The sequence below is a fragment of the Bos indicus x Bos taurus genome, chromosome 7, assembly GCF_003369695.1.
Source record: "Bos indicus x Bos taurus breed Angus x Brahman F1 hybrid chromosome 7, Bos_hybrid_MaternalHap_v2.0, whole genome shotgun sequence".
In the NCBI taxonomy this organism is placed as follows: Eukaryota; Metazoa; Chordata; class Mammalia; order Artiodactyla; family Bovidae; genus Bos; species Bos indicus x Bos taurus.
The window spans coordinates 63,952,215-63,978,861 of NC_040082.1; the positions used below are offsets into that span (position 1 = coordinate 63,952,215).

Below are 26,647 nucleotides of genomic sequence, written 5' to 3' on the forward strand. Positions count from 1 at the left end.
GCAGAGGAATGACACAGAAAGGACACTTCAGCCTAGCTATTTCCAAGGTGCTAGATACTCCTCGCCGCACTCCACACACCTCCCCAAGGCCTCCATGTCCATCTCATCGTCACTCCCAGATGGATCCTGTCTGGCATCCCTGAGTCCAGGCTGAATTAGCAGTTGTCACTATTTAGTTGCTCAGTTGTGTCCAACTCTTTGCAACACTGTGGACTGTAACCCACCACACTCCTCTGTTCATGGATTTCCCAGGCAAGAATACTGGAGTGGGTTGCCGTTTCCTTCTCCAGGAGATCGTCCCAACCTAGGGATCGAACCCACGTCTCCGGCATTGCAGGTGGATTCTTGACCACAGAGCCACCGGGGAAGCCTTGAATTACCAGTCAGCACAATCCTTGAGATTTTGCAAGTGGAGAGACTTGGGCCATTAGAGATTTTCCCCATAATGTGAGAGTGTAGGGGTGTATGGGGGCTGTGAAACTAGTGGCAGTTCAGGGGATTTCCTGGAGAATTGATCTTATTTCTCAGCTGTGGGTGCTGCTTAGTGGGAAGCACGCTGCTTCTCATGCTTGTGTTCCATACTGCCTGTCCCTCACCCAGATGCTGGAACACACTTGGAGTTCTGGTGACCCTTCCCCACCCTCCAGGTCTTTGCAATTCATCGTTACCCACCTTCCCCACAGGAAAAAAGCTAAAGTAGTGATGCCAAAAATAAAATGACCACATCCCTCTTCCCCCTACCCCCACCAACGGCCACTGTGCCTTCTCTAGGGGAGAGCCTGCACCAGTACTCTGGGCAGGAAGAGGAAACAGGCCACCTCCACTTTCCCGAGAAACCGTAATTTCAAACGATCTTCTTACCACAGGGATGGGCTTAGGGCACTACTGTGGGTTTCTCTGTCTCTTTCTCTCTGTCTCTTTTTTAATGAGGGCCTGGTAACGGATTCTTAGCACATTATGGGGACAAAGTTGTAATACCCCAGCCCCCTTCTGTATATTCCTGCTGTAGATAGTGATGGCCCCATGTTTCCTGTGGCCTCACAGTGGAGAAAGGCTGGGGAGGTGAGGGGTGGGAGAGGTCAGGAAGCCAGCCAAGCGGGCTGCAGCCCAGTGGTGCCAGCAGCCCCTCTCCAGCCTTCCTGCCACATGGGCTGGCTGTGGTGGCTCTCCTTCCTGTGCCCTGACTCCTAGGGTCTGGGATTCTGCTTGGCTTCCTCCAGGCGGTGAGTTGGACAATAGTGTTGTAGGTATACTGCCTCCTCCATGAACGGGGCAGAGTGGAGTTCAAGCTGGGCTCATTTCTGCAGCTGGACATCAGGTCACTTAAGCATCCCAAGCACTCTTTCTTGCTTGGTCATGATAGGGTCATCTCCTCTGGGCTTCGGCACACGCAGCCAACCATCAGTTACAGGGAAGCTTCAGTAAAATTGACGGGATCCTGGTACTCAGACTGTTTGGGGAACAGTCCTGCTGAAGCTAATGGATGAGGGTGGGAGGTGTATTGATTACATCCCCTTCCTCCCTGGGCCTCACTCTGGTGCCAAGCACATGCACATAAGGATCCCTGTGACCTGGGAGCATCAAGCAGGCAGAGCCTCAGGTGCCCCTGGTGTCCACTTGTCATCAGTGCAGCGATTATGGAGTTCCTGCCTTGGCTTGAGGGGAACCCTCCTGATCCAGCTATGGGTAGCCAAGCAGCTGCAGTTTGACACACGGACTCCTTTTTGTATTGGGTTCATCTGTAATAGTGGTTTAACATTGTAAACCACGTAGGTTTAGTCACTAAGTTGTGTCCGACTCTTGCGACCCCATGGACTATAGCCCATTAGGCTCCTCTGTCCATGGGATTCTCCAGGCAAGAATACCAGAGTGGGTTGCCATTTCCTTCTCCAGAGTAAACCATGTAATATTGTAAAATTTAAATATGTGATTTTAATGTAGCTAGAATTTTTTTCCGCAGTTATTTTATAATGATGCCAAGTTTTAACTTTTTTTTTTAAGCTTTACAAAATTGTATTGGTTTTGCCAAATACCAAAATGAATCCACCACAGGTATACATGTGTTCCCCATCCTGAACCCTCCTCCCTCCTCCCTCCCCATACCATCCCTCTGGGTCGTCCCAGTGCACTAGCCCCAAGCATCTAGTATCGTGCATCGAACCTGGACTGGCAACTCTTTTCTTTCATGATATTTTACATGTTTCAATGCCGCCAAGTTTTAACTTTGCTGGACAAGTCTAGTGTTTACAACATAACTTTGAATATTATAATTCCTTTAGTACTAGGAAGAGGCCAGACTTGAGTTGAGCCCAGAAGGGTGGGCTAGATGGATATTGCAGGCAGGGCTGTGGTGTGGACAGAATTGCAGAAGTGGGGATGTAAGACACATTTGGGGACAGTCTGCATTTCTCATTAAGAAAATGAGACGAAAGTAACGAGGTTGACAGTTCACAAAGAGAACTAGGCCACCAAGGAGGGAAAAAAACCTCTTCCTGAAGGGCATTTCCTCATTTCTCCCATCTTTGGTGCTTTTGGAGACCTGTCGTCTTGTCTGCTGAGACCTTGTCCCAAAAGATTGGTTAGTAACCTCTAACTTAGCACCAACTATAGGTCAGGCTCATCTCCTTCTGGGTTCTTAATTATTTTGTGGAAAATGTCAAATATACAGTATGTTAAGAGAGGAACTCTGATGTCTTACTCTCTCACGTCACAGTTGGACTTAACAGGTGTTAACTTTAACACCTTTGTTACATCACCACATTTGTTTTCCTCTGTAGACTTTTTCAGAATTATTTGAGTAAATTGCAGATACCAGAGCCTTTCACCCCTAAATACTTCAGCATGTATCTCCTAAGGACAAGATGCTCCCTTAAAAGTGGTAATACTGTTATCACACCCAAGAAAATCAGTAATTCCTTTGTGTCTACTATCCAGCCTACATTCAAATCTCAGTTGTCACCAGAATGACTTCTATAACTTCTTTTGCAATCAGGATCCCATTGAGTATTGACACTTTGTATCTGGCTGTTGTGTCTGTGTAGCCTCTTTTAATCTACTACACCCCACCTCTTTTCTTTTATGTTTTTATGATGTTGACTTTGTAAAGGGTGCAGTCATATCCTTCTAGTTCTGAATCTGAGCGTGCAGGCATTCAACATTGATTCTGTTACATTGATTCTGTTAACAGAAATGTACTGAGTAACATGCCACCTCCCCCTGACATCCCAGAAACCCCTTCATGACTCCTAGCTCAGGGGCCACACTGCTGGCCCCATGGGGTTGATGCTGATGATATCTGGCATGCTGGCTGTGGGCAGCCCTGTTCTGGGAAGAGAGTTCAAATCTGAGCTCTACCACCCCTCACTGAGGGCCTTTAGCTGGTGGTTCTTTCTCCTCTCTAAACCTCAGTTTTGCATGTCCACAACAAATGGGCTGGGCTAGGGGTCTCCCTTATCCCCTCAGCTTTGCCTCTCGACACCTTTGTGACTTGCCACCAAGTGTTTCCAGGCAGACCGCCTGCAGCTTCATGGCTCAGGGTAGGGTCAGGACACTGCTGCCTGCTCCCCTTCCCGACACCAAGAACAGAGGATTTGGAAGGGTGCACACAGCTCTCTGATGCTATAATGTGACCATACGCCCTTCCTCTCCTTTCCCCAAAGCGGAGATTCTGGAGCTGGCTGGCAACGCAGCAAGAGACAACAAGAAGGGCAGGGTCACGCCCCGGCACATCCTGCTGGCTGTGGCCAACGATGAAGAGCTGAATCAGGTATGGGCTCTCCTCTGCCTCCCTGACCCAAACACCCCAGCAGGTGGTCTTGCGGCCCAAGAGCTGTCTGTCCAGAGGGAGGATGGTGTTTGGCTGGCTGTCAAGGGTGTGGACTGCTTGTGACTGTTAGCCACTTCCCTGCCCTCCCCCCACCCCCCATGGCAATTTTTCCCCAAGACTTTATTGGTTGGGGGTGGGGGGAATAAATAAAGATATTTGACTCTCCTGGAAGAAAGATGGTTTGGAAACTCCACCCGAGTGAAGGAGTCTGAAGGCCTGCTCCCTGTGTAGTGAGCCAGGGTCCTGTTAGCATCCTTGTAGATGCCATAGAGGAGAGAGCTCTGCCAACCAAGAGCAGGAGCATGGGTGGGGAGGATTGACTTCTTGAAGGTCATGGACGGGGTGGTCCGGCTCACTTTCTGCTCATTTGGTTTTCCTGCAAGCTGCTAAAAGGAGTCACCATAGCCAGTGGGGGTGTGTTACCAAACATCCATCCAGAGTTGCTAGCGAAGAAACGAGGATCCAAAGGGAAGTTGGAAGCCATCATCACACCACCCCCAGCCAAAAAGGCCAAGTCTCCGTCCCAGAAGAAGCCCGTGTCTAAGAAAACGGGGGGCAAGAAAGGGGCCCGGAAATCCAAGGTGAGTATGTGATTTGGCAGGGATGTGTGAGGTGTGGGGCCAGGCAGGTGCAGGTAGGTGGGGTCACAAGGGTGCCCCTTCCTGCTGAGGGCTCATTCCCCTCTCGGGGTGGGGGCCTATGGAAACAAACGGAGTCAAGTGGCCAGAGTCTGGATGCAAGTGGGAAACTAGATTTCCCTAGGCAGAGGTCATGTGGGGAGGTGCCGGGGCAGATAGCCCCAGGCTGGAAGGGGCCGGTGCCTGCCCTTCGAGGAGATGCCCACGCCTGTGGGGAGGGACCTGTGTGTGCAGGAGCTTCCCTGTGCAAGCAACTATCAAGTCCTGCCCAGAGGTGCCGGCTGCAACGCTTGCCTTTGACACGTCAGAACTGCTGTTGTGTTGCCATGGCTTCATGTCGTCTTCCGAGCCTGTTGTAGCAGGAATGGTTCAGACAGTTAGCTCTTTGAAATGATTGCCTTGTTAGGAGGAAAATGGATGTGTTGTCTGGGCTCCTCCTGCCAGACCCAGTTTGAACTGAGACTAGGCCATAGGTGCTGATCTTGTGGGGAGCGAAACCTTCTCGTGAGTGTGACCTAATGTCTTCTGGAGTAGGGCGGGCCAGCTGATCCCAAGCCAGGATCTGGCTCATCTGCCCTTTGGAGGCCCACGCCTTTAACTGGTTGTACTCAGCCGTCTGAGACTCCCGGGTAACTGGGACGCATGCTCTCTGTTCCTCCTTGCTGGGCCCTGCCTCTCTGCTGTTGTCACAGACTCCAGGAAGCTAGGGCCAGTGCTGCTCTGCGTTTAGTAAAATGGAATCTGAAGGCTGCCCTGTCCTATGGTGTTGTCTCAGGAGTCATCCTTCCGGCCCCCCAGCCAGACTAAGGAAATTCTTTGTGGCAGAAGGTGGCTTTCCTATTTTGTAAGTCATATCCCCTTGGAAATGCTGTGAGGGGTCTAATGCAGTGTCAGTGTCAGGACGTTTCTACCAGAGGCCTCACCGGAGTGAGATGGTGAGACACCTTCCCAGGACAGGTCTAGGAGCCTTGACCCAGAGCCACACACCAGCCCACGCTCCCAGCATGTCCCCTCCTCCAAGCTCGTCCAGAGATCAGGCAGGCCTTCACCAAATGGAGGGGTACCTTCTGAGACCTCTAACCTCCCACCCACACTGTTTGTGGACTCTTTAGCTAAGGTATTAAGAGGCTATATTTTTTGTTCACCCGTCTGTATGTAGACAGTCACTTCCCTCATTCCCTCAGTTCAGTTACTGAGTTGTGTCCGACTCTTTGCGACCCCATGGACTGCAGAATGCCAGGCTTCCCTGTCCATCACCAACTCCTGGAGCTTGCTCAAACTCATGTCCATTGAGTTGGTGATGCTATCTCATCCTCTGCCATCCCCTTCTGCCTTCAGTCTTCACTTTCCTGAAAACTACAAAATCAAAATTCTTCTTGCCCACAGAGCCACTCAACCCCACCCCACCCCACCCCGCACACCAGGCTCAGAATCACTCCCACTTCTTTGAGAGAGAAACCTAATACTGGAGAGTGTCCTATAAGTTATTTCCAGACACTGCATTCCACCCAGCTCACAAGTCCTGGAGGAGGCTTGGGGCAGGCTAGGGGCAGGCAGGGGATTTCACAGAATGCTGTTACTCATTCCTGCTAACTATAAAATTAACAGATTGAACTGGTTTGTTTTTTTCCCCTTACAACATTTGCATTTGTGAGGAGGGGCAGGACAGGGCAAAGCCAGGGCATCCTGGCTTTTTTAAATGTTGAAAAAGAAAACAGAGATGCCAAGTCCATCATCTCTCGATTGTGGGCCTCAGGGAGCTGGCTGCCCGCAGCCCAGGGGCCAGTAGGGGCAGAGCTGCGTCCCTGCACGTAGCCTTCCTGTGCCGTGGCCAGAGTGTGGCCTTGCTCACATGGGCCACTGCTTCTTGATGTTTGAGCGCCTCTTCAACTCCAGTGTGTCTGGCAGTCCTGGGTTGAACCTGATTCCCTATCATCCCCAGTCTACTGCCATAGTTTTTGCCCCATGACTTTATGAACTCCACAACCTACCAAACATTGGGAATGCTTTTTCTTTCTTTTTGGACTCGAAATACAGAGGGCATGTGTGTGTGTGTGTGTATGTCTTTAGCTTCTAGTAGCTATATTTGGAACTCGGTGTTTCTAATAACCATATGCCAATAATCACTTGAACACTCAACTTCTCCCTTGATTACAAAAGCAGGAAGTCTGTTATGGTGGTCTGTTTTTCTTCTACACAATAAAACACATTGTCTGCTTACTGTACCAGTATTTGGCTAACATTAAACCCTGGGGGAAGCTGAAATTGGAACCGTGAACAGCTAATTTTCAAAACATTTGTTTAATGTAAATTGTGGTGTCAGCTCCCAGAAACAGCAGAGAACCCTGCATCTCCAGGTTTAAGTGGAATGTTCTGAAAATAACCTTTCCAGAGACATGCAGAAAAAGCTTTAGTTACATGCTAAAGCACTTGTAGTGAAAGGGAGTTGGTATTTTTCAAGTGTCAACACTTGAATTCCAAATCATAATTTTTCCCCCAATTCTATGTAATTGGAAGGTTTTGAAAGTCTGCAGTTGTGACAGCTGAGTCAGCTATAGTGGAAACTGTTAGAGAAGGCGACACAACGCACCAGGTGCTGGGCGTCCAGGGCCCTTGCAAGTGTCTTGGGGTTTCTCCTTCTAATTGGGTGGCCTCAGGTGAGTCTGTGCCTCAGTTTACCCCCCCTAGTGAAACAGTGGGTTCCATTCCAGCCCTACAGTTTAGTGCTTTAATGAATATTTGTGTGGGTAGTGTGTGTGAGTTTGGACGGTATGAAAGAGTATGTGGTAATAAAATCTCACTCACACCACAGTCCTCCCACTTCTCCCCAGAGCAGAGTTTTCATGCGCCCTTTGAGAAAGTCTAAGCACATGAAAGCATGTGGATATATAAAGCCTTCCCGATACTACTAGCTTTAAATATATATGTACACACACACATACATCTTTCAGTTCAGTTCAGTCGCTCACTCGTGTCCAACTCTTTGCGACCCCATGAACTGCAGCATGACAGGCCTCCCTGACCATCACCAACTCCCAGAGTCCACCCAAACCCATGTCCATTGAGTCAGTGATGCCGTCCAACCATCTCATCCTCTGTCGTCCCCTTCTCCTCCTGCCCCCAATCCCTCCCAGCATCAGGGTCTTTTCCAATGAGTCAACTCTTCGCATGAGGCGGCCAAAGTACTGGAGTTTCAGCTTTAGCATCAGTCCTTCCAATGAACATCCAGGGCTGATCTCCTTTAGAATGGACTGGTTGGATCTCCTTGCAGTCCAAGGGACTCTCAAGAGTCTTCTCCAACACCACAGTTCAAAAGCGTCAATTCTTCTGCGCTCAGCTTTCTTCACAGTCCAACTCTCACATCCATACATGACCACTGGAAAAACCGTAGCCTTGACTAGACGGATCTTTGTTGGCAAAGTAATATCTCTGCTTTTGAATATGCTATCTAGGTTGGTCATAACTTCCCTTCCAAGGAGTAAGCATCTTTTAATTTCATGGCTGCAGTCACCATTTGCAGTAATTCTGGAGCCCAAAAAATAAAGTCTGACACTGTTTCCACTGTTTCTCCATCTATTTCCCATGAAGTGATGGGACCAGATGCCAAGATCTTAGTTTTTTTAATGTTGAGCTTTAAGCCAGCTTTTTCACTCTCCTCTTTCACTTTCATCAAGAGGCTCTTTAGTTCCTATTCGCTTTCTGCCATAAGGGTAGTGTCATCTGCATATCTGAGGTTATTGATATTTCTCCCGGCAATTTGGATTCCAGCTTGTGCTTCTTCCATGCCCAGCCTAGCATTTCTCATGATGTACTCTGCATAGAAGTTAAATAAGCAGGGTGACAATATACAACCTTGATGTACTCCTTTTCCTATTTGGAACCAGTCTGTTGTTCCATGTCCAGTTCTAACTGTTGCTTCCTGACCTGCATATAGGTTTCTCAAGAGGCAGGTCAGGGGGTCTGGTATTCCCATCTCTTTCAGAATTTTCCACAGTTTATTGTGATCCACACAGTCAAAGGCTTTGGCATAGTCAATAAAGCAGAAATAGATGTTTTTCTAGAACTCTCTTGCTTTTTCGATGATCCAGCGGATGTTGGCAATTTGATCTATGGTTTGTCGGCCTTTTGTAAAACCAGCTTGAACATTTGGAAGTTCATGGTTCACGTATTGCTAAAGCCTGGCTTGAAGAATTTTGAGCATTACTTTACTAGCGTGTGAGATGAGTGCAATTGTGCGGTAGTTTGAGCATTCTTTGGCACTGCCTTTCTTTGGGATTGGAATGAAAACTGACCTTTTCCAGTCCTGCGGCCACTGCTGAGTTTTCCAAACTGTTGAATTTTCCAAATTTGCTGGCATATTGAGTGCAGCATTTTCACAGCATCATCTTTCAGGATTTGAAATAGCTCAACTGGAATTCCATCACCTCCACTAGCTTTGTTCATAGTGATGCTTTCTAAGGCCCACTTGACTTCACATTCTAGGATGTCTGGCTCTAGGTGAGTGATCACACCATCGTGATTATCTGGGTCATGAAGATCTTTTTTGTATAGTTCTTCTGTGTATTCTTGCCACCTCTTCTTAATATCTTCTGCTTCTGTTAGGTCCATACCATCTGTTCTTTATCAAGCCCATCTTTGCATGAAATGTTCCCTTGTTATCTCTGATTTTCTTGAAGAGATCTCTAGTCTTTCTCATTCTGTTGTTTTCCTCTATTTCTTTGCATTGATCGCTGAGGAAGCCTTTCTTATCTCTCCTTGCTATTCTTTGGAACTCTGCATTCAGATGCTTATATCTTTCCTTTTGTCCTTTGCTTTTCGCTTCTCTTTTATGAATCTTATTCCCCAGTGATTTGGCAGTGTGGTTTCAGTGGTTACTGGTGCCAGCTTTGTATTCCAGTTCTGATAGTTCCTGGCTGTGTGACTTTGGAAAGGTTATTTCTGTAGCATCTCAGTTTCCTCATCTGTAAACTGGAGGTCTGTCACAGGGTGGTTGGGAAGCTTAACAGAGAACCCGTGTGGAATGCCTGCAGCAGTGTCTGTAAACTGGAGGTATGTCACAGGGTGGTTGGGAAGCTTAACAGAGAACCCGTGTGGAATGCCTGCAGCAGTGTCTGGCGTGTGGAATGCCTGCAGCAGTGTCTGGCGTGTGGAATGCCTGCGGCAGTGTCTGGCGCACATCGACTGTTTCTCTTGCTCTCTTGGCAGTTGTTGTTCATCTTGGCATGTGAGCTGCTTCAGTATCTCATGGTGTGACCCCGGTTACTGATACTGTAAACAGAACCAGTGTACCCAGTTCTCCGTGGATTGTTCCTTGTGTCCACTCGGAGAAACCGTGCCATAGTGACCATCACTGTGCCTGGGTCTCTGTGTGCAAGTCATCTGTAGGAGAAAGTCCTCCAAGTGGACTTGCTGAAGGAGACAGTGTATTTTTAACCTTGATGGCTATTACTCACATATACAGCATATTATCCCATTAAGAAATTTTGAAAGTTGCCTTACTGTTTTCCCGTTTGACACTTGAGTTGTTGAAGGGAGATGCACGCGTGTTTTCTCGTCAGCGTGTGCTTGTTCCCCTTCTTGGTAGCGAGGGTATAGCACCTCGGTGCTCAGTGAGCTCTGGTCTGGTGAGGGAGGCAGAGTCATTACAGAAGCGGGGTGGGGGTGCGTGGCTCTCTGCCCATGGCCAAGTGCAGTGACAGCAGGGCAGTGTTGCCTTTCATAGCTGGTCAGGGGAGGCTTCTCTGGGAAGGCCACACTTGGAGGAGGAGGTATCTAGGCATTCCAGTGACAGAGAAGAGAGCTCGTGGCACAGGGCGGGAGCACGCCTGACTCCTCCCAGAGAGAAGGGGGCAGGCCTTCGTGCGGGGTCCCCAACACATCATAGAAACCTGGGGACCGTTCTCAAAACAGAACACTGAAGATTCAAAGGAAACTGTGCCTAAATCTTCTAGGTTGAGACCCCTTGTCAGAAGGTTCGCCAAGATTCACAGGATAATATTTAGGGCATCGCCAGGAAGATAATTTTTGCCAAAAATTCTGATAAAAAGTTATCTCACCTCAGATTTTTCAAATATATATCCATGCTACCGCCTCAACTGAACTTCACCCTCATGTGTGAATCACTCTCCTTGATCAAGAAAATACATTTGCTCCTTTTTGCCTGGCGAAAAGCCGAAGATGATTTTGGGAGAGTGCCTCTTTCTTTTTTGAGAAATATTTTAAACTGCAAATGAGGGATGAATGTTCTGGTAAGGGATGCCAAAGAAAGGGATGGTTCTTTTGTGAAGATGCCATCCTTGCAAAATTTTGCTGACTTTTTAATGAAATTTCCAGAAATTCATACATCAGAGCAGATGAGACTTGGCCGAGATCATTAAGATCTTTTTTTGTACACTTCTGTGTATTCCTGCTACCTCTTCTGAATATCTTCTGCTTCTGTTAGGTCCATACCATTTCTGTCCTTTATTGTGCCCATCTTTGCATGAAATGTTTCCTTGGTGTCTCTAATTTTCTTGAAGAGATCTCTAGTGTTTCCCATTCTATTGTTTTCCTCTATTTCTTTGCATTGTTCACTTATCTCCCCTTGCTGTGCTTTGGGACTCTGTATTCAGATGGGTATCTCTTTCCTTTTCTCCTTTGCCCTTCACTTTTCTTCTTTTCTCAGCTATTCGTATAGTTAGTATTCATTGTCTCATATATTAAAAAGTTTTTTCTCCTGTGATAACAACTGTTAGGACCTACTATCAGCAAATTTCCTGTGTTTCATACAGCAATGTTAACCGTAGTCCTCATGTTGGATATTACATTCCTAGTACTTATCTGATAACTGGAAGTTTGTACCTTTTGACCACTTTCCTGCAATCCCTCCTCCCCCAACCCTCTGCCCCTAGTAACAGATCTGATCTTTTTTTCCTGTGAGTTTGGTTTTCTTGTTACTATTTTTTAAGATTCCACATATAAGAGAGATTATACGGTATATATGGCATTTTAATTTCTCTGACATATTTACTTAGCAGTGCTGTCAAGGTCCATCCATTTTGTCTCGAATGGCAGAATTTCCTTCATTTTTATGACTGATTAATACTTCTTTCTGTTTATATGGGGGGTATTAACTATGCCCCCTATATATTAACTATACTATAAAGTGTGTCATACTTTATCCATCTTCCATTGATGGCCATTCTGGTTGTTTCCATGTTTCTGTATCTTGGCTATTACACGTGATGCTGCAGTGAACATGGAGTGCATATGTCCTATTGCAGACTGATTGTTTACCAGCTGAGCCACCAGGGAAGCCCAAGAATACTGGAGTGGGTAGCCTGTCCTTCTCCAGCAGATCTTCTGACCCAGCAATCGAACCCATTTCTCCTACATCGCAGGTGGATTCTTTACCAGCTGAGCCACCAGGGAAGCCCTTATATCCGTTTGAGTTAGTGTTTTTGTTTCCTTTGGATGAATACTCAGAAGTGGAATTGCTGAATCATGTGGTAGTTCTATTTTTAATTTTTTGAGGAACCTCCACAATGTTTTCCAAGGTGGCTGCTCCAATTTATGTTCCCATCAACAGTGTACTAGGGTTCCCATTTCTCTACATTCTCACCAACACTTGTTATTTCCTTTCATTTTGATAATAGCCACTCTAACAGGTGTGAGGTGCTATATCACTATGGTTTTGATTTGCATTTTCCCTCATGATTAGTGATGTTGAGCACCTTTTCATGTACTGGTTGGCCATTTGTGTGTCGTCTTTGGAAAAGTGCTCTTGAGTTTTTAGCTCTTGCATTGTCAGAGTTTTTATATAGGTCCATAGGTTGCCTTTTCATTTTGTCAATTGTTTCTTTTGCTGTGTAGAAACCTTTTAGTTTAATATAGACCTACTTATTTATTTTTGCTTTTGTTGCCTTTTCTTCTGGCATCAACTCCAAAATCATTGCCAATACAAATATCAAAGTGCTTACTGTCTGTTTTCCTCATGGAGTTTTATGGTTTCAACTCTTATGTTCAAGTTTTTAGTCTGTCGTGAGTTGATTTTTGTGTATAGTGTAAGATAGTGGTGCAGTTTTATTCTTTTCCATTGCTTGTTGAATTTCCCCAACAGTATTTATTGAAGACACTGTCCTTTCTCCATTGTATATTCTTGGCTCCTTTGCTGTGAATTAGTTGACCATATGTGCCGGTGTTTTTTTCTGGGCTTGTTATTCTGTTCCATTGTCTGCTTTTTGCCAGTGCCATACTGTTTTCATTACTACAGCTTTCCTATGTAGTTTGAAAATGAGAGAACATGATGCCTCCAGATTTGTTGTTCTTTTTCAAGACTGCTTTGGATAGTTGAGGGTCCTTCATGGTTCCACACAGATTTTAAGATTGTTCTATTTCTTTTTAAAATGCCATTGGAATCTTTTTCACATTTTACTGTTTTCTTTTTTTTTAACTGAAGTATTACTGATTTATAATGTTGTTAATTTCTGCTGTAAAGCACAGTGATTCAGTTACACACACACGTTTATATATGCATTCTTCTTTTAAGAGCACATTTTTATCTTTTAAATTTTATATTGAAGTATATTTGATTTACATTGTTGTATTAGTTTTAGGTGTACAGCCAAGTTATTTTTGTTATACACATACCTGTTCTTTTATTTTTTTAATTGGGGTACAGTTGCTTTACAATTTTGTGTTCGTTTTGCTATACAACAAAGTGAACAAACTATGTATACATATATCCCTTCCCTCTTAGACCTCCACCTCTCCCCACACCCCATCCATCTAGGTCACCACAGAGCACTGAGCTAAGTTCCCTGCTTGGTCATTCTGACTGACAAGAAGTGATAACTCATTGTGGTTTTGATCTGCACTTTCTGTAATAATTGGTTATGTTGAGCATCTTTTCATGTGCCTTTTGGCCATCTGTATGGGCTTCCTAGTGGCTCAGTGGTTAAAAAAAAACAAACAAAAACTTTGCCTGCAATGCAGGAGTTTGCCTGCCAAGCAGGAAACATGGGTTCAATCTCTAGGTCAGGAGGATCACCTGGAAAAGGAAATGGCAACCTACTTCAGTATTCTTGCCTGGGAAATCCTATGGACAGAGGAGCCTGGCAGACTACAGTCCATGGGGTCACAAAAGAGTTGGCTATGACTCAGTGACTAAACGACAGTAGTTGTCTTCTTTGGAGAAATGTCTGTTTAGGTCTTCTGCCCATTTTTTGATGGGGTTGTTTTTTTGTTATTGAGCTTCATGAGCTGTTTATATATTTTGGAGATTAATCTTTTGTCAGTTGCTTCATTTCCAAATATTTCATTCCATTCTGAAGGTTGTCTTTTTGTCTCATTTATGGTTATCTTTGTGCAAAAAGCTTTTACATTTAATTAGGTCCCATTTGTTTAGTTTTGTTTTTATTTTCGTTAGGAGGTAGGTAAAAAAAAAAATCTGCTGTGATTTATGTCAAAGAGTGTTCTGCATATGTTTTCCTCTGATAGTTTTATAGTGCCAGGTCTTATGTTTAGGTCTTGAATGCATTTGGAGTTTATTTTTGTGTATGCTGTTTTTGTTGTTGTTGTTCAGTCTCTCAGTCATGTCTGACTCTTCGTGACCCCATGGACTTCCTGCTGCCCGCCAGGCTTCCTTCTTCACCATCTCCCAGAGTTTGTTGAAATTCATGTCTGTTGAGTTGATGATGCAATCCAACCATCTCATCTTCCATCGTCCCCTTCTTATGCCCTCAGTCTTTCCTAGCATGAGGGTCTTTTCCAGTGAGTTGGCTCTTCACATCCGGTGGCCAAAGTACTGGAGCTTCAGCTTCACCATCAGTCTTTCCAGTGAATATTCGGAGCTGATTTCCATTAGGATTGGCTGGTTTGTTTTAATTGCTGTCCAAGGGACTCTCAAGAGTCTTCTGCAGCATCACAATTTGAAAGCATCAATTCTTAGACATTCAGTGTGGTGTTAGAGAATGTTCTCATTTCACTCTTTTACATATAGCTGTCCAGTTTTCCCAGCACTGCTTGTTGAAGAGACTGTCTTTTCTCCATTGTATATTCTTGCCTCCTTTGTCATAGATTAAGTGTGTAGCTTTATCTCTGAGCTTTCTAGTCTGTTCCATTGGTCTATATTTCTGTTTTTGTGCCAGCACCACACTGTCTTGATGACTTAGCTTTATGCTATACAAGGAGCCTGATTCCTCCAGCTCCATTTTTCTTTCTCAAGCTTGCTTTGGCTATTTGGGATCTTTTCTGTTTCCATACAAATTATAAAATTTTTTGCTCTAATTCTGTGAAAAAATGCCATTGGTAATTTGATAGGGATTGCATTGAACCTGTAGATTATTTTGGGTAGTATAGTCATTTTTGCAATATCAATTCTTCCAATACAAGAACGTGGACTATCTCACTATCTGTTTGGGTCATCTTTAATTTCTTTCATCAGTGTTTTATAGTTTTCTGAGTACAAGTTTTTACCTCCTTTGGTAGGTTTATTCCTAGGTATTTTATTCTTCTTGTTGCAATGATAAATGGGATTGTTTCCTTAATTTTTCTTTATGATCTTTTATTGTTAGTGTATAAGAACAAAACATTTCTGTGCATTGATTTTGTATTCTGCAACTTTACCAAGTTCATTGATTAGCTGTAGTAGTTTCCTGGTGGCATCTTTAGGATTTTCTATGTATACTATCATGTCATTGGCAAACAATGACAGTTTTACTTCTTCAATTTGAATTCCTTTTCTTTCTTTTTCTTCTCTGATTGCTGTGGCTAGGGCTTCCAAAACTATGTTGAATAATAGTGGTGAGAGTGGACACCTTTGCCTTGTTCCTGGTCTTAGAGGAAATGGTTTCAGTTTTTCACGATTGAGAATGATGTTTGCTGTGAACTTGTTGTGTATGGACTGTATTATGTTGAAGTAGGTTTCCTCTATGCCCACTTTCTGGAGTTTTTTTTTTTTTTTTTTTTTTAGTCATAAATGGGTGTTGAGTTTTGTCAAAAGCTTTTTAAGCACCTATTGAGAGCATATGGTTTTTATTCTTCAGTTTGTTAATGTAGTATGTCACAGTGATTGATTTGCAGATATTGACAAATCCTTGCATCTCTGGGATAAATCCCACCTAATCATGGCATATGATCCTTTTGATGTATTGTTGGGTTGGTTTTCTAGTATTTTGTTGAGGGTTTTTACATCTATATTCATCAGTGGTATTGGCCTGTAATTTTCTTTTTCTGTGATATCTTTGTCTGGTTTTTGGTATCAGGGTGATGGTAGCCTTGTAAAGTGAGTTTGGGAGTGTTGCTTCCTCTACAGTTTTTTGGAAGAATTTGAGGAGGATGGGTGTTAATTTTCCTCTAAATTTTTAATGAAATTCACCTGTGAAGCCATGTGGTCCTGGACTTGTGTTTGTAAGGAGTTTTTAAGTCAGAGTTTCAATTTCAGTACTTGTGATTGGTCTGTTCATATTTTCTGTTTCTTCTTGGTCCAGTCTTGGGAGATTGTACCTTTCTAAGAATAGTCCATTTCTTCTAGACTGTTTATTTTCACTGGCATATAGTTGCTTGCAATAGTCTCTCATGATTTTTTATGTTTCTGTAGTGTTTGTTGTAACTTCTTTTTCATTTCTACTTTTATTGATTTGAGTCTTCTCCCTTTTTTTCTTGATGAGTTTGGCAAAGGTTGGGATTTGATAATATCACAAAAGCACCTCTCTACCACCTTGTTGTGGCTTCTTCTTTTCTTTGAAAATATCTTTTTTTGGTAGGTTCTATTTTTTGTCAATGTTTGCTCAGCAGTTGTGATTTTTTTTAATTAAAAAATTTTAACAGCAATAACATTTTGTATTGGGGTCTAGCTGATTAACAGTGTTTTGGTAGTTTCAGGTGAACAGTGAAGGGACTGGGCCATACACACACATGTATCCATTCTCCCCCAGACTCCCCTCCCGTCCAGGCTGCCACATAACATTGAGCAAGTTCCATGTGCTCTACAGTAGGTTTTTGTTGGTTCTCCATTTTAAATATAGCAGCATGTACACGACCTTCCCAAAGTCTCTATCCCGTCCACCTGGCAACCATAAGTTCATTTTCGAAGTCTGTGAGTCTCTCTTCTGTTTTGTAAGTTAGTTCATTTGTATAATTTCTTTTTAGATTCCACATATAAGAGATGTCATATGATATTTCTCCTCTGTCTGACTTACTTCACTCCATATGACACTCTCTAGGTCCATCCATATTGCTGCAAATGGCATTATTTCATTGCTTTTAATAGCTGAGTAATATTCCATTGTATATATGTACCACATCTTCTTTATCCATTTCTCTGTCGATGGACATTTAGGTTGCTTCCATGTCTTGGCTGTTGTAAACCATGCTGCAGTGAACATTGGGATGCATTTATCTTTTCACACCATGTTTTTCTCTGGATATATGCCCTGGAGTGGGATTATGGTCATATGGTGGCTCTATTTTTCGTTTTTTAAGGAACGTCCATACTGTTCTCCATAGTGGCTATACCAATTTACATTGCCACCAACAATGCAGAGAAGGGTTCCCTCCTGTCCACATCCTCTGCAACATTTGTTGTTTGTGGATTTTATGATGATAGCCATTCTGACAGGTGTGAGGTGATATCTCCTTGTAGCTTTGATTTGCATTTCTCTAATAACACGATGTTGAACATCTTTTCATGTGTTTATTGGCCATTTGTATGTATTCTTTGGAGAAATGTCTATTCAGGTCTTCTGCCCATTTTTTGCTGCTATTTCATAAGCTGTTTGTAAATTTTGGAGATTAATCCCTTATCAGTCACATCCTTTGCAAATATTTTCTCCTAATCTGTGGGTTGTCTTTTTGTTTATTTTCTTTGCTATGCAAAAGCTTTTGAGTTTAAGTAGGTCTCATTTATTTATTTTTGCTTTTATTTCCATTATTCTGGGAGATGGATCAAAAAAGATGTTGCTGTGATTTATGTCAGAGGGTGTTTTGCCTATGTGTTCCTCTAGGTATTTTATACTGTCTGGTCGGACATTTAGGTCTTTAATTCATTTTGAGCTTATTTTTGTGTATGGAGTTAAGGAATGATCTAACTTCTTTACATGTGGCCATCCAGTTTTCCCTAGCACTGTTTGTTGAAGAGACTGTCTTTCCAACACTGTGTAGTCTTGCCTCCATTGTCATAGGTTCGTTGGCCATAGGTGCATGGGCTTATTTCTGAGTTTTCTGTCCTGTTCCATTGATCTATGTTTCTATTTTTGTGCCAGTACCATACTGTTTTGATGGCTGTGAGTTTGTAGTTTAGTCTGAAGTTAGGGAGCCTGATTCCTATGGCTCCATTTTTCTTTTTCAAGATTGCTCTGGCTACTCAGGGTCAGGTCTCCGTACAAATTTTGAGGATTTTTTTGTTTTAGTTCTATGGAAAATGCCATTGGTAATTTGATAGGGATTGCATTGAATCTGTAGATTGCCTTGGATAGTACAGTCATTTTGACAGTATGGATTCTTCCAATCCACAAACTTGGTATATCTTTCCATCTGTTTATGTTTTCTTCAGGTTCTTTCATCAGCATCTTAGTTTTTGAAATAAAGGTCTTTTGTCTCCTTAGGTATGTTTATTCCTAGGTATTTTATTCTTTTTGATGCAGTGGTAAATGGAATTGCTTCTTGAATTTCTCTTTATGATCTTTCATTGTTAGTGTATAGGAATGCAACATATTTCTGTGTATTAATTTTGTAACCTCCAACTTTACCATATTCGTTGATGAGTTCTAGTTGTGTTCTGGTAGCATCTCTAGGGTCTTCTTTGTACAGTATGATGTCATCTGCAAACAGTGACAGTTTAACTTCTTTCCCAGTTTGGACTCCCTTTACTTCTTTTTCTTCTCTGATTGCTACAGCTTGGACGTCCAAAACTGTGTTGAAAAAAGTGGTGACAGTGCATATCCTTGTCTTGTTCCTGATATTAGAGGAAATGCTTTCAGCTTTCCAGCACTGGATATGATGCTAGCTGTAGGTCTGGCGGTTTGTCGTGTGTGCTGTGCTTAGTTGCTCAGTGTGTCCCGACTCTTTACAACCTCATGAACTATCGCCCGCCAGGCTCCTCTGTCCATGGGGATTCTCCAGGTAACTGGCCTTTGTTATGTGGAGGTATGTGCACTCTATGCCCACTTTCTGGAGAGTTTCTTTTTATCATAAACGGGTGCTGAATTTTGTCAAAAATTTTTTCTGTGTCTTTGAAATGATCATATCCAATTTGTTGATACGGTGTATCCCATTGATTGATTTGTAGGTGTTGAAAAATCTTTGCATCCTAGGGTTGAATCCCACTTGATCATAGTGTATGATCTTTTTAATGTATTGTTGGATACAGATTGCTGGTATTTTGTTGAGAATTTTTACATCTATGTTCATCAGTGATATTGGCCTGTAATTTTCTTTTTTTCTGGTATCTTTGTTTGGTTTTAGGATAAGGGTGATGGTGGCCTCATAAAATGAGTTGGGAAGTTTTCTTCCTCTGTGACTTTTTGGGACAGTTTCCGAAGGATAGGTGTTAACTCTTCTCTAAATATTTGATAAAATTCGCCTGTGAAGCAGTCAGGTCATGGACTTTCATTTGCTGGGAGGTTTTTAATTATGGTTTCAATTTCAGTGATTGTGATTGGTCTGTTCATATTTTCTATTTCCTCCTGGTTCAGTCTTGGGAGATTGTACCTTTCTAAGAATAGTCCCATTTCTTCTAGATTGTTTATTTTCACTGGCATATAGTTGCTTGCAATAGTCTCTTACAATTTTTTATATTTCTGTAGTGTTTGTTGTAACTTCTTTTTCATTTCTACTTTTATTGATTTGAGTCTTCTCCCTTTTTTTCTTGCTGAGTCTGGCTAAAGGTTGGGATTTGATAATATCACAAAAGCACCTCTCCTACCATCTTGTTGTGGCTTCTTCTTTTCTTTGAAAATACCTTTTTTGTTGGATTCTAGTATTTTTTGTCACTGGTTGCTCAACAGTTTTGATTCTGATGTTTTCATGAGAGGAGGTGAGCTCAGGCCTTTCTATTCCACCATCTCGCAGAGATCTCTCTCCATTGGAATTTTGATAGGAATTGTAATGGATCTGTCAATTACTTTGGGTAGTATGAACATTTTAATGGTATTAATTTTTCCAATCCTTGAGCATAGAATATCTTTCCATTTATTTGTGTGTTTAATTTCTTTCATCAATGTCTTATGGTTTTCACTGTGCAGGACTTTCACCTTCTTGTTTAAGAATAATCCTTGGTATTTTTTTTCCTTTTAATGTGGTCGTAAATTGTTTTCTTAATTTCTGTTTATGATAGCTCATTATCAGTGTATGTTTTGAAACACTGCAGAACACCATGTATTGATTTTTTTTGTCCTGCAACTTTACTGAATTCATTTATTCTTTTTTTTTTTTTTTTTTGGTGGAGACTTTAGAGCTTTTTGTGTATAATATCATGTCATGTTCAAATAGTGACAATTTTACTTCTTTCTTTCTGGAGTTGGATACCTTTTATTTTCTTGCCTGATTGCTTGTGGCTAGAACTTCCAATACTACATTGAGTAAAAGTGTCAAGAGTGTGCATCCTTGTTGTGTTCCTAATCTTAGAGGAAAAGCTGTCAGCTTTTCACCATTGAATCTGATATTAGCTATGGGCTTGGCATATATGATCTGTATTATGTTGGGGTATGCTTCTTCTGTACTTACTTTGCTGAGGGTTTTTCATCACAAATAGATGTTGAAGTTTTTCAGTTGCTTTTTCTGTATCTATTGATGTGATCATGAGTTTTATCCTTCATTTGTTGATATGGTGTATCACACTGATGGATTTGCAGATGTTGGACCATTTTTCTATCCCTGAAGTAAGCTCCACTTGATCATGGTGTATTATCTTTTTAATGTATTGTTGAATTCAATTTGCTAATATTTTGGTGAGCATTTCTTATCTGTGTACATTAGGGGTATTGCCCCTTAATTTTCTTTTGGTGTCCTTGTTTTGGTAGGATAATGCTCTGTCTCCTTTATACTTTAATAAAACTTTATTATACAAAAGCTCTGAGCGATCAAGTCTCATCTCTGGCCCTGGATTGAATTCTTCTCCTCTGGAGGCCAAGAATCCCGGCATCTTTGCATGGTTCAGCAACAACCTTTCAGTAGCTTGATAGGGATTGTGTTGAATCTATAGATTGCTTTGGGTAGTATACTAATTTTCACTATATTGATTTTTCCAATCCACGAACATGGTATATTTCTCCATCTATTTGTGTCATCTTTGATTTCTTTCATCAGTGTTTTATAGTTTTCAATATATAGGTCTTTTGTTTCTTTGGGTAAATTTATTCCTAAGTGTTTTATTCTTTTCATTGCAGTGGTGAATGAGATTATTTCTTTTGATTTTCTGGAAGGAAGATCTGTCCATTGATGAAAATAGGATATAAAGTCTATTATAATTGTGTTGCTGTCTGTTTCTTCCTTTAGGTCTGTTAATATTTGTTTTATAAATTTATTTGCTCCTATGTTAGGTGTATAAATATTTACACATATTATATCCTCTTGTTGGGTTGACTTGTTTATCATTATGCAATGTCATTCATTGTCTGTTGTTTTAAAGTCTATTTTGTCCCATAGAAGTATAGCTACCTCGGCTTTCTATTGATTTTTGTTTGCATGGAAAATGTGTTTCCATCCCTTTACTTTCAGTCTGTGTATATTCCTACATCTGAAATGGGTCTCTTGTAGGCAGCACGTCAATGGGTGTTATGTATTCATCCACTCAGCCACTCATTGTCTTTTGACTGTAGAATTGAGTACATTTACATTTTAAGTAACTATTGATAGGTATGTACTTATTTCCATTTTAATTGTTTTTGTCTGTTTTGTAGTCCCTCTGTTCCTTTATTTTCATGCTTTCTTCCTTTGTGGTTTGATGATTTTCTTTAGTAGTATGCTTACATTTCTTTCTTTTTGCGTATCTGCTGCTGCTGCTAAGTCACTTCAGTCATGTCCGACTCTGTGTGACCCCATAGACAGCAGCCCACCAGGCTCCCCTGTCCCTGGGATTCTCCAGGCAAGAACACCAGAGTGGGTTGCCATTTCCTTCTCCAATGCGTGAAAGTGAAAAGTGAAAGGGAAGTCACCCAGTCGTGTCCGACTTTTAGCGACCCCATGGATTGCAGCCCACCAGGCTCCTCCATCCATGGGATTTTCCAGGCAAGAGTACTGGAGTGGGGTGCCATTGCCTTCTCTTATGGGCTTATTCTTTACCTTGAGTCTTATGTATAACAACATAACAGTCTATTTAAAATTGATAACAAGTTTGATCCCATTCAGAAGCTCTACACTTTTACTCTTCCCTCCATGTTACATTTCTTTGCTTGTGTGTGCTTGCATGCGTGCTAAGTTGCCTCAGTCGTGTCCAACTCTTTGCGACCCTGTGGACTCCTCTGTCCATGCCAGGTTCCTCTGTCCATGGGATTCTTCAGGCAAGAATACTGGAGTGGGTTGCCATACCTTCTTCCGGGGATCTTCCCAACCCAGGGATAGAACCCACGTCTCTTGTGTCTCCTGCATTGGCAGGCAGATTCTTTTCCACTAGCACCATCTGGGAAGCCTCTTCTTGCGTATGTCATTAACTAATTACTGTAGTTAGTTATTTTTAGTACTTTTAACTTTTATGCTAGCTTTATAAGTTAATAATCTACCACCTTTGCTATGTATTTGTAAATCTTTACCAGTGACACATACTTTTGTAGATTTTCCTGTTGGTAAATTAGTGCCCTTTCCATTGAGCTTAAAGAAGTCTTTATTATTTCTTGTAATGTGAGTTTAGTGGTGATGAACTCCTTTAGCTTTTGCTTCTCTGGAGAACTGTTATCTGTATTCTTCACTTCTCAAGTAGAGCTTTGCTGGGTAGAGTATTCTTAGTGGGAAGTTTTTTTTTTAAAACTTTTAGCACTTAGGAAAATCAAGGCATTTCCTTCTGGCCTGCAAAGTTTTAGCTGAAAAATCTGCTGGTAATCTTATGGGTTTTTTTGGGTAACAAGTTGTTTTTTCTTGCTGTTTTAAAGATTCTCTCCTTATCTTTAACTTTTGCCACTTTAACTATAATGTGTCTTGGCATGGATTTCTTTGCATTCATCTTATTTGGAACTCTTTCAGGTTCCCAGCAGGATTTTCTTTTTTATGGCTAAATAATATTCCATTGTATGTATGTGTTTGCACATTTACCTTATCCATTTATTTGTTGATGGGCACTTATGTTGTTCCCATGTCTTGACTATTGTAAATAATGCTCCAGTGAACATGGGGTGCAGATATCTCCTCATAAAATGTTTTCATTTCCTTTGAATACATTCCCAGAAGTAGAATTGCTATAGCACATGGTAGTTCTATTTTTTATTTCTTGAAGAATCTTTATATTTTTTTTTTCCGTAGTGACTGGACCAATTTACAGTATGGGGCAACAGCTTTAGTGCAGATGACCATATGCAAATGAATGCTTGCTGAAAATTACCAGTTTTAATTACCACAGGCTAAGCTTTGTAACCTGACTGCATAGGCAGCTGCTGGCTTGTATGAGGATCACAGGGAGCCTTTCAGGCCCCTCCTCCCAGTAAAACCAGTTCCAATTCCCAGATGCCTGAAATTCTATCATTTAGGGCTTTCTGATCTCTTAAAATTCATGTATCCTTGGACAGAAGCAGTAAATCTTTGTCTACTTATCAACTGCACTCCATTCCCAAGCATTTACTGAATATCTCCTGTATGAGTGGTGGTCACTGGGTAGACCATTGGCTTTAACAGTTTTTTGCTCGCATACTTCCTAAAGCAGTTTTGAAAATCTTCATATCTCATACATCTAAAATTTGACAACTAAACTTCTCATACTAATAAATTTAAATATCTATAAAGGGCATAATTTTGATATAAATACTGAAATTTAAAAAGAAAGCTCTTTCATCACTCATTTAAATGTATCCAAGTAAATCTAATTACTGTGATGGTTTGATATACCATAAAATACACAAGCAGGCTCTTTTTTAACAGTTGGAAAATCTGCATCATTTTTCTCCTTTGAGCCCTTGTTTCCCTTCCCTTTCTCCAGAAAATGTTATCCTAACATAATACATTTTTCTTTGCTTGTACTGTGTTAGTGATTTGCACAACAAAAATAATTAACATAAATTTAAATTCGTTTTGAAAAAATTTCCTGTGATCTTAAAAGCATTAAATGTTATGGTTTGCACAGGATTGGATAGTTATCATCTTTATTAATAATACACAGTTGATCAAGCTGATAAATACTCGACACATTTTAACTATTGAGAAAGTAGAAGTATCATGTCATAGGATTGATTCAAGGAGATAGTTTTTTTCAGTTAACTTAAGTACCCTAAGATGAACATTGCTTATTGTAAAAATGAATCATCATCCTATATTTTTATACTTATAGGTACAGTGCCTGGAAAGTCTTGCTCACAAAAATAATTAAATGGGAATGGAAAGGATTTTGTTATAGCAACATCACTCAATCCTCTGAACTCTTTCTGAGTTACATGCCAACAATCACATAGTAATCTGTCATCACTTTGTTTTAATGTTTTATTTTAGAATTGTTTTAGATTTATAGAAGTTACAAAGCGCGTATAGAGAATTTCTGAATATCCCTCACCTAGTCTCACTGTTGTTAACATCTTCCATAACCCTGTACATTCATCACAACTGAGAAACCTGCACTGGTACTCTACTATTAATTAAGCTCCATCAGTCCTTTCTTTAATGATGAATCAGCTGCTAACTCAGTTTGGTATTTCTTCAGTTTTGTTGAAAGCACAGAATTAGAAACATCTGACTTGTGAAAGGATTTGTCATCCAGCCTTTGCCTTTCTTGTTTCCTGGAAAGTATATCAAAAAAGGCTTTACTAAGACTTACTATGTAATTGTTGATTATACGTGTTTCTCTTTTACTTGTCAAATTTGATACACTCAAATTGTTAGGAGAACCAGAATAGCGATAATTTTAATAGATCTTTGCTAATACCATGTTTCTTAATAAAATGCTTTCTGTCTTATCATTTATATAAACACCTTGGAGCATCAAATTTAGCTCATTTAATTTATAGAAAATATTCCAGGTTAGCCATGTAACCTAAATGTGAAACCAGTCCTTATTTTTAAAGCACTTAGTAAAACTAGACCTTACTTTTCAATGTCAGTAAAAAATGTTAATATGTTAATGGATTTGAATATTAAAAGGGCAAATGGATAGGGCACGGGCCTTGCCCTGAATTTACTGTCCAGATCCTTCCTTCAGGAAGGCATAGCCATTTATATTTCTCACCCCCTACTTTCTTGATTTGCTTCCATTAGACCATCCTTCAGGAGTGATGTCCTTTTTGATAATAATTGGGGGAAGAAAAAAAAGTGAAGTACCTTAAACAAAAATTGCCATTGTGCTCACCTTGCTCACTCGACAATATATCTGAATATAAAATAAATCCCCAAATGAGCCAAAATATCCGTTTCTAATACACGCCTCATCCTTAAGAGAAATGAAAGACTGAGAAAGGCACGTACCCCTACTGGAAGGGTGGTGCGCCACACAATATCCACTCTTGGGAACTGAGAAGTGGCTGTGAGGGGAGGCCCAGCATGAAGCCTTGATTGCTGCTTAGATCACTCTTAGGACTGATCCATTTCAGGAAGAGGTAAACACTTGATGAAGCTGAGGATCTGGAGAGTAATTAAACCTCTCTACACAACATACCCTTGCCAAGGCTCTTGGAAACCCCAGGGTGTACATCCTTCAATGTGAATGACGCCAGAAAGAGGCCCAGGAGCCTGCCAAGATTCATGCCCACTGCTGGGGATTGGAGCATTTCAAGGGGGCAGATCAGCTCACCAACAGCCCCCATATGGAGGCTTCTCCAAGGCGGGTCTTAGTGAAAGAAAGTGGGAGAATCTTACCTCATGAGCTGGGGAGGCTTGGAGGGTGATGGTCCTTGATCTGCTTTTTTGGCTCTTTGACAACTAAGTACCCAGAGTAGTTTGTTTTTTCCTCTCAGATGTGAATACTGTACAGGCATCTAGAAAGTGAAGACCCTGAATTAAGAGACATTTACTTGGTCTACAGTTATACAAGTGTTTCTGTTGTAAATTATCACTGTGAAGTTTTGCCTTTAAGTAGCTTTTTTTTTTTTTTAAGATTCTGAAGTGATGAAAATACAATTTAGCACTCTGTATGGAATGCTTGGGCTTGAATGCAGGCCTGCAGCCCCCAAATGCTGAGAGCTGGTAGTGGTTTAGTTTTCTGTTTTCTCTTAAGTATTATGGGCGAGGCTTTCTTTTCACCTGTCTGTTGGAAAAGCCCAGATTCACATGGCCTCCACCTGTGCGGGCCTCATACTGACTCTTCTGTTTGTGTAAGAAGAAGCAGGGAGAAGTCAGCAAGGCCGCCAGCGCCGACAGCACGACCGAGGGCACACCAGCCGACGGCTTCACCGTGCTCTCCACCAAGAGCCTCTTCCTCGGCCAGAAGGTAGGCCAGCGCTCTCCCCAGTCTGCTCACGTGCCCTGGGACTGAAGGGTGCCTCTCCCAGCAGAAAACCTGCCTGCGGACCACTTCTGGCCTTGTGGGCTGGCAGAGAGAGTAGGGGCGGGCAGCTTTAGGAACCAACTCGGGGAGGGCTGGGCCAGGTGCTGAGGGGAGATTGGCAGGTGGGGAGAGGAGATGTGGTGAAGAAGAGGGACAGGAGCTCCTGTGGGGCTGGAGACACCCTGGGCTCGGTCTGTGGAAGGAGCTGCGTACATGGGAGGACCTGGCCATCCTATAATCTTGGCCAGAAAGTAAAACCAGGGCCTGGAAAGAGAAAGATCTAGCTGGCAGCCCAGGCATTCTGGTGGATACTGGAGGTGGAGCCTTGATCCAGGGGCCGAGATTGTTGCTAGACACACCGTGCCACCTGAGGAGTCCTCAAGCCAGTTGTTTGTTTGTTTTCACCGTGGGCAGTGTGTTTTCGGCTGCCCCAGTGGTGCAAATTTGCCAGGACACTACATGGTTTTGTAACAGATGATTCACTTTTGTTGAAAATAAAAATGATGCAAAGGCTTTTAAGACCTCAGAAGGAGGGTTAAATTTCTCTGTTAACACCAAAAAAGGGGGTGGAGAGACAGTGGGAATTACTTGGCT

At 42.0% G+C, this 26,647-nt stretch overlaps 2 protein-coding genes across 6 annotated transcripts in view; one reads left to right on the top strand and one right to left on the bottom strand.

Annotated features, from left to right (window-relative positions):
• Window positions 1-26,647, top strand: part of LOC113895341 (core histone macro-H2A.1) — an 81,957-nt gene that overhangs the window by 30,336 nt on the left and 24,974 nt on the right. For 3 of the 5 annotated variants that reach the window (XM_027546448.1, XM_027546450.1, XM_027546447.1), the window contains exons 3-5: window positions 3,660-3,766; window positions 4,210-4,407; window positions 25,886-25,996. In XM_027546448.1, the coding sequence (XP_027402249.1) occupies window positions 3,660-3,766; window positions 4,210-4,407; window positions 25,886-25,996 (416 nt within the window). The remainder of the gene's footprint in view (window positions 1-3,659; window positions 3,767-4,209; window positions 4,408-25,885; window positions 25,997-26,647) is intronic. The other 2 variants (XM_027546449.1, XM_027546451.1) reach the window with 1 other exon arrangement.
• The window catches only part of LOC113895342, a 205,455-nt gene continuing 204,276 nt past the window's right edge, over window positions 25,469-26,647 (bottom strand). Inside the window, exon 6 of the mRNA XM_027546456.1 lies at window positions 25,469-25,544. The gene's annotated coding sequence lies outside the window, so the exon portion shown is untranslated. The remainder of the gene's footprint in view (window positions 25,545-26,647) is intronic.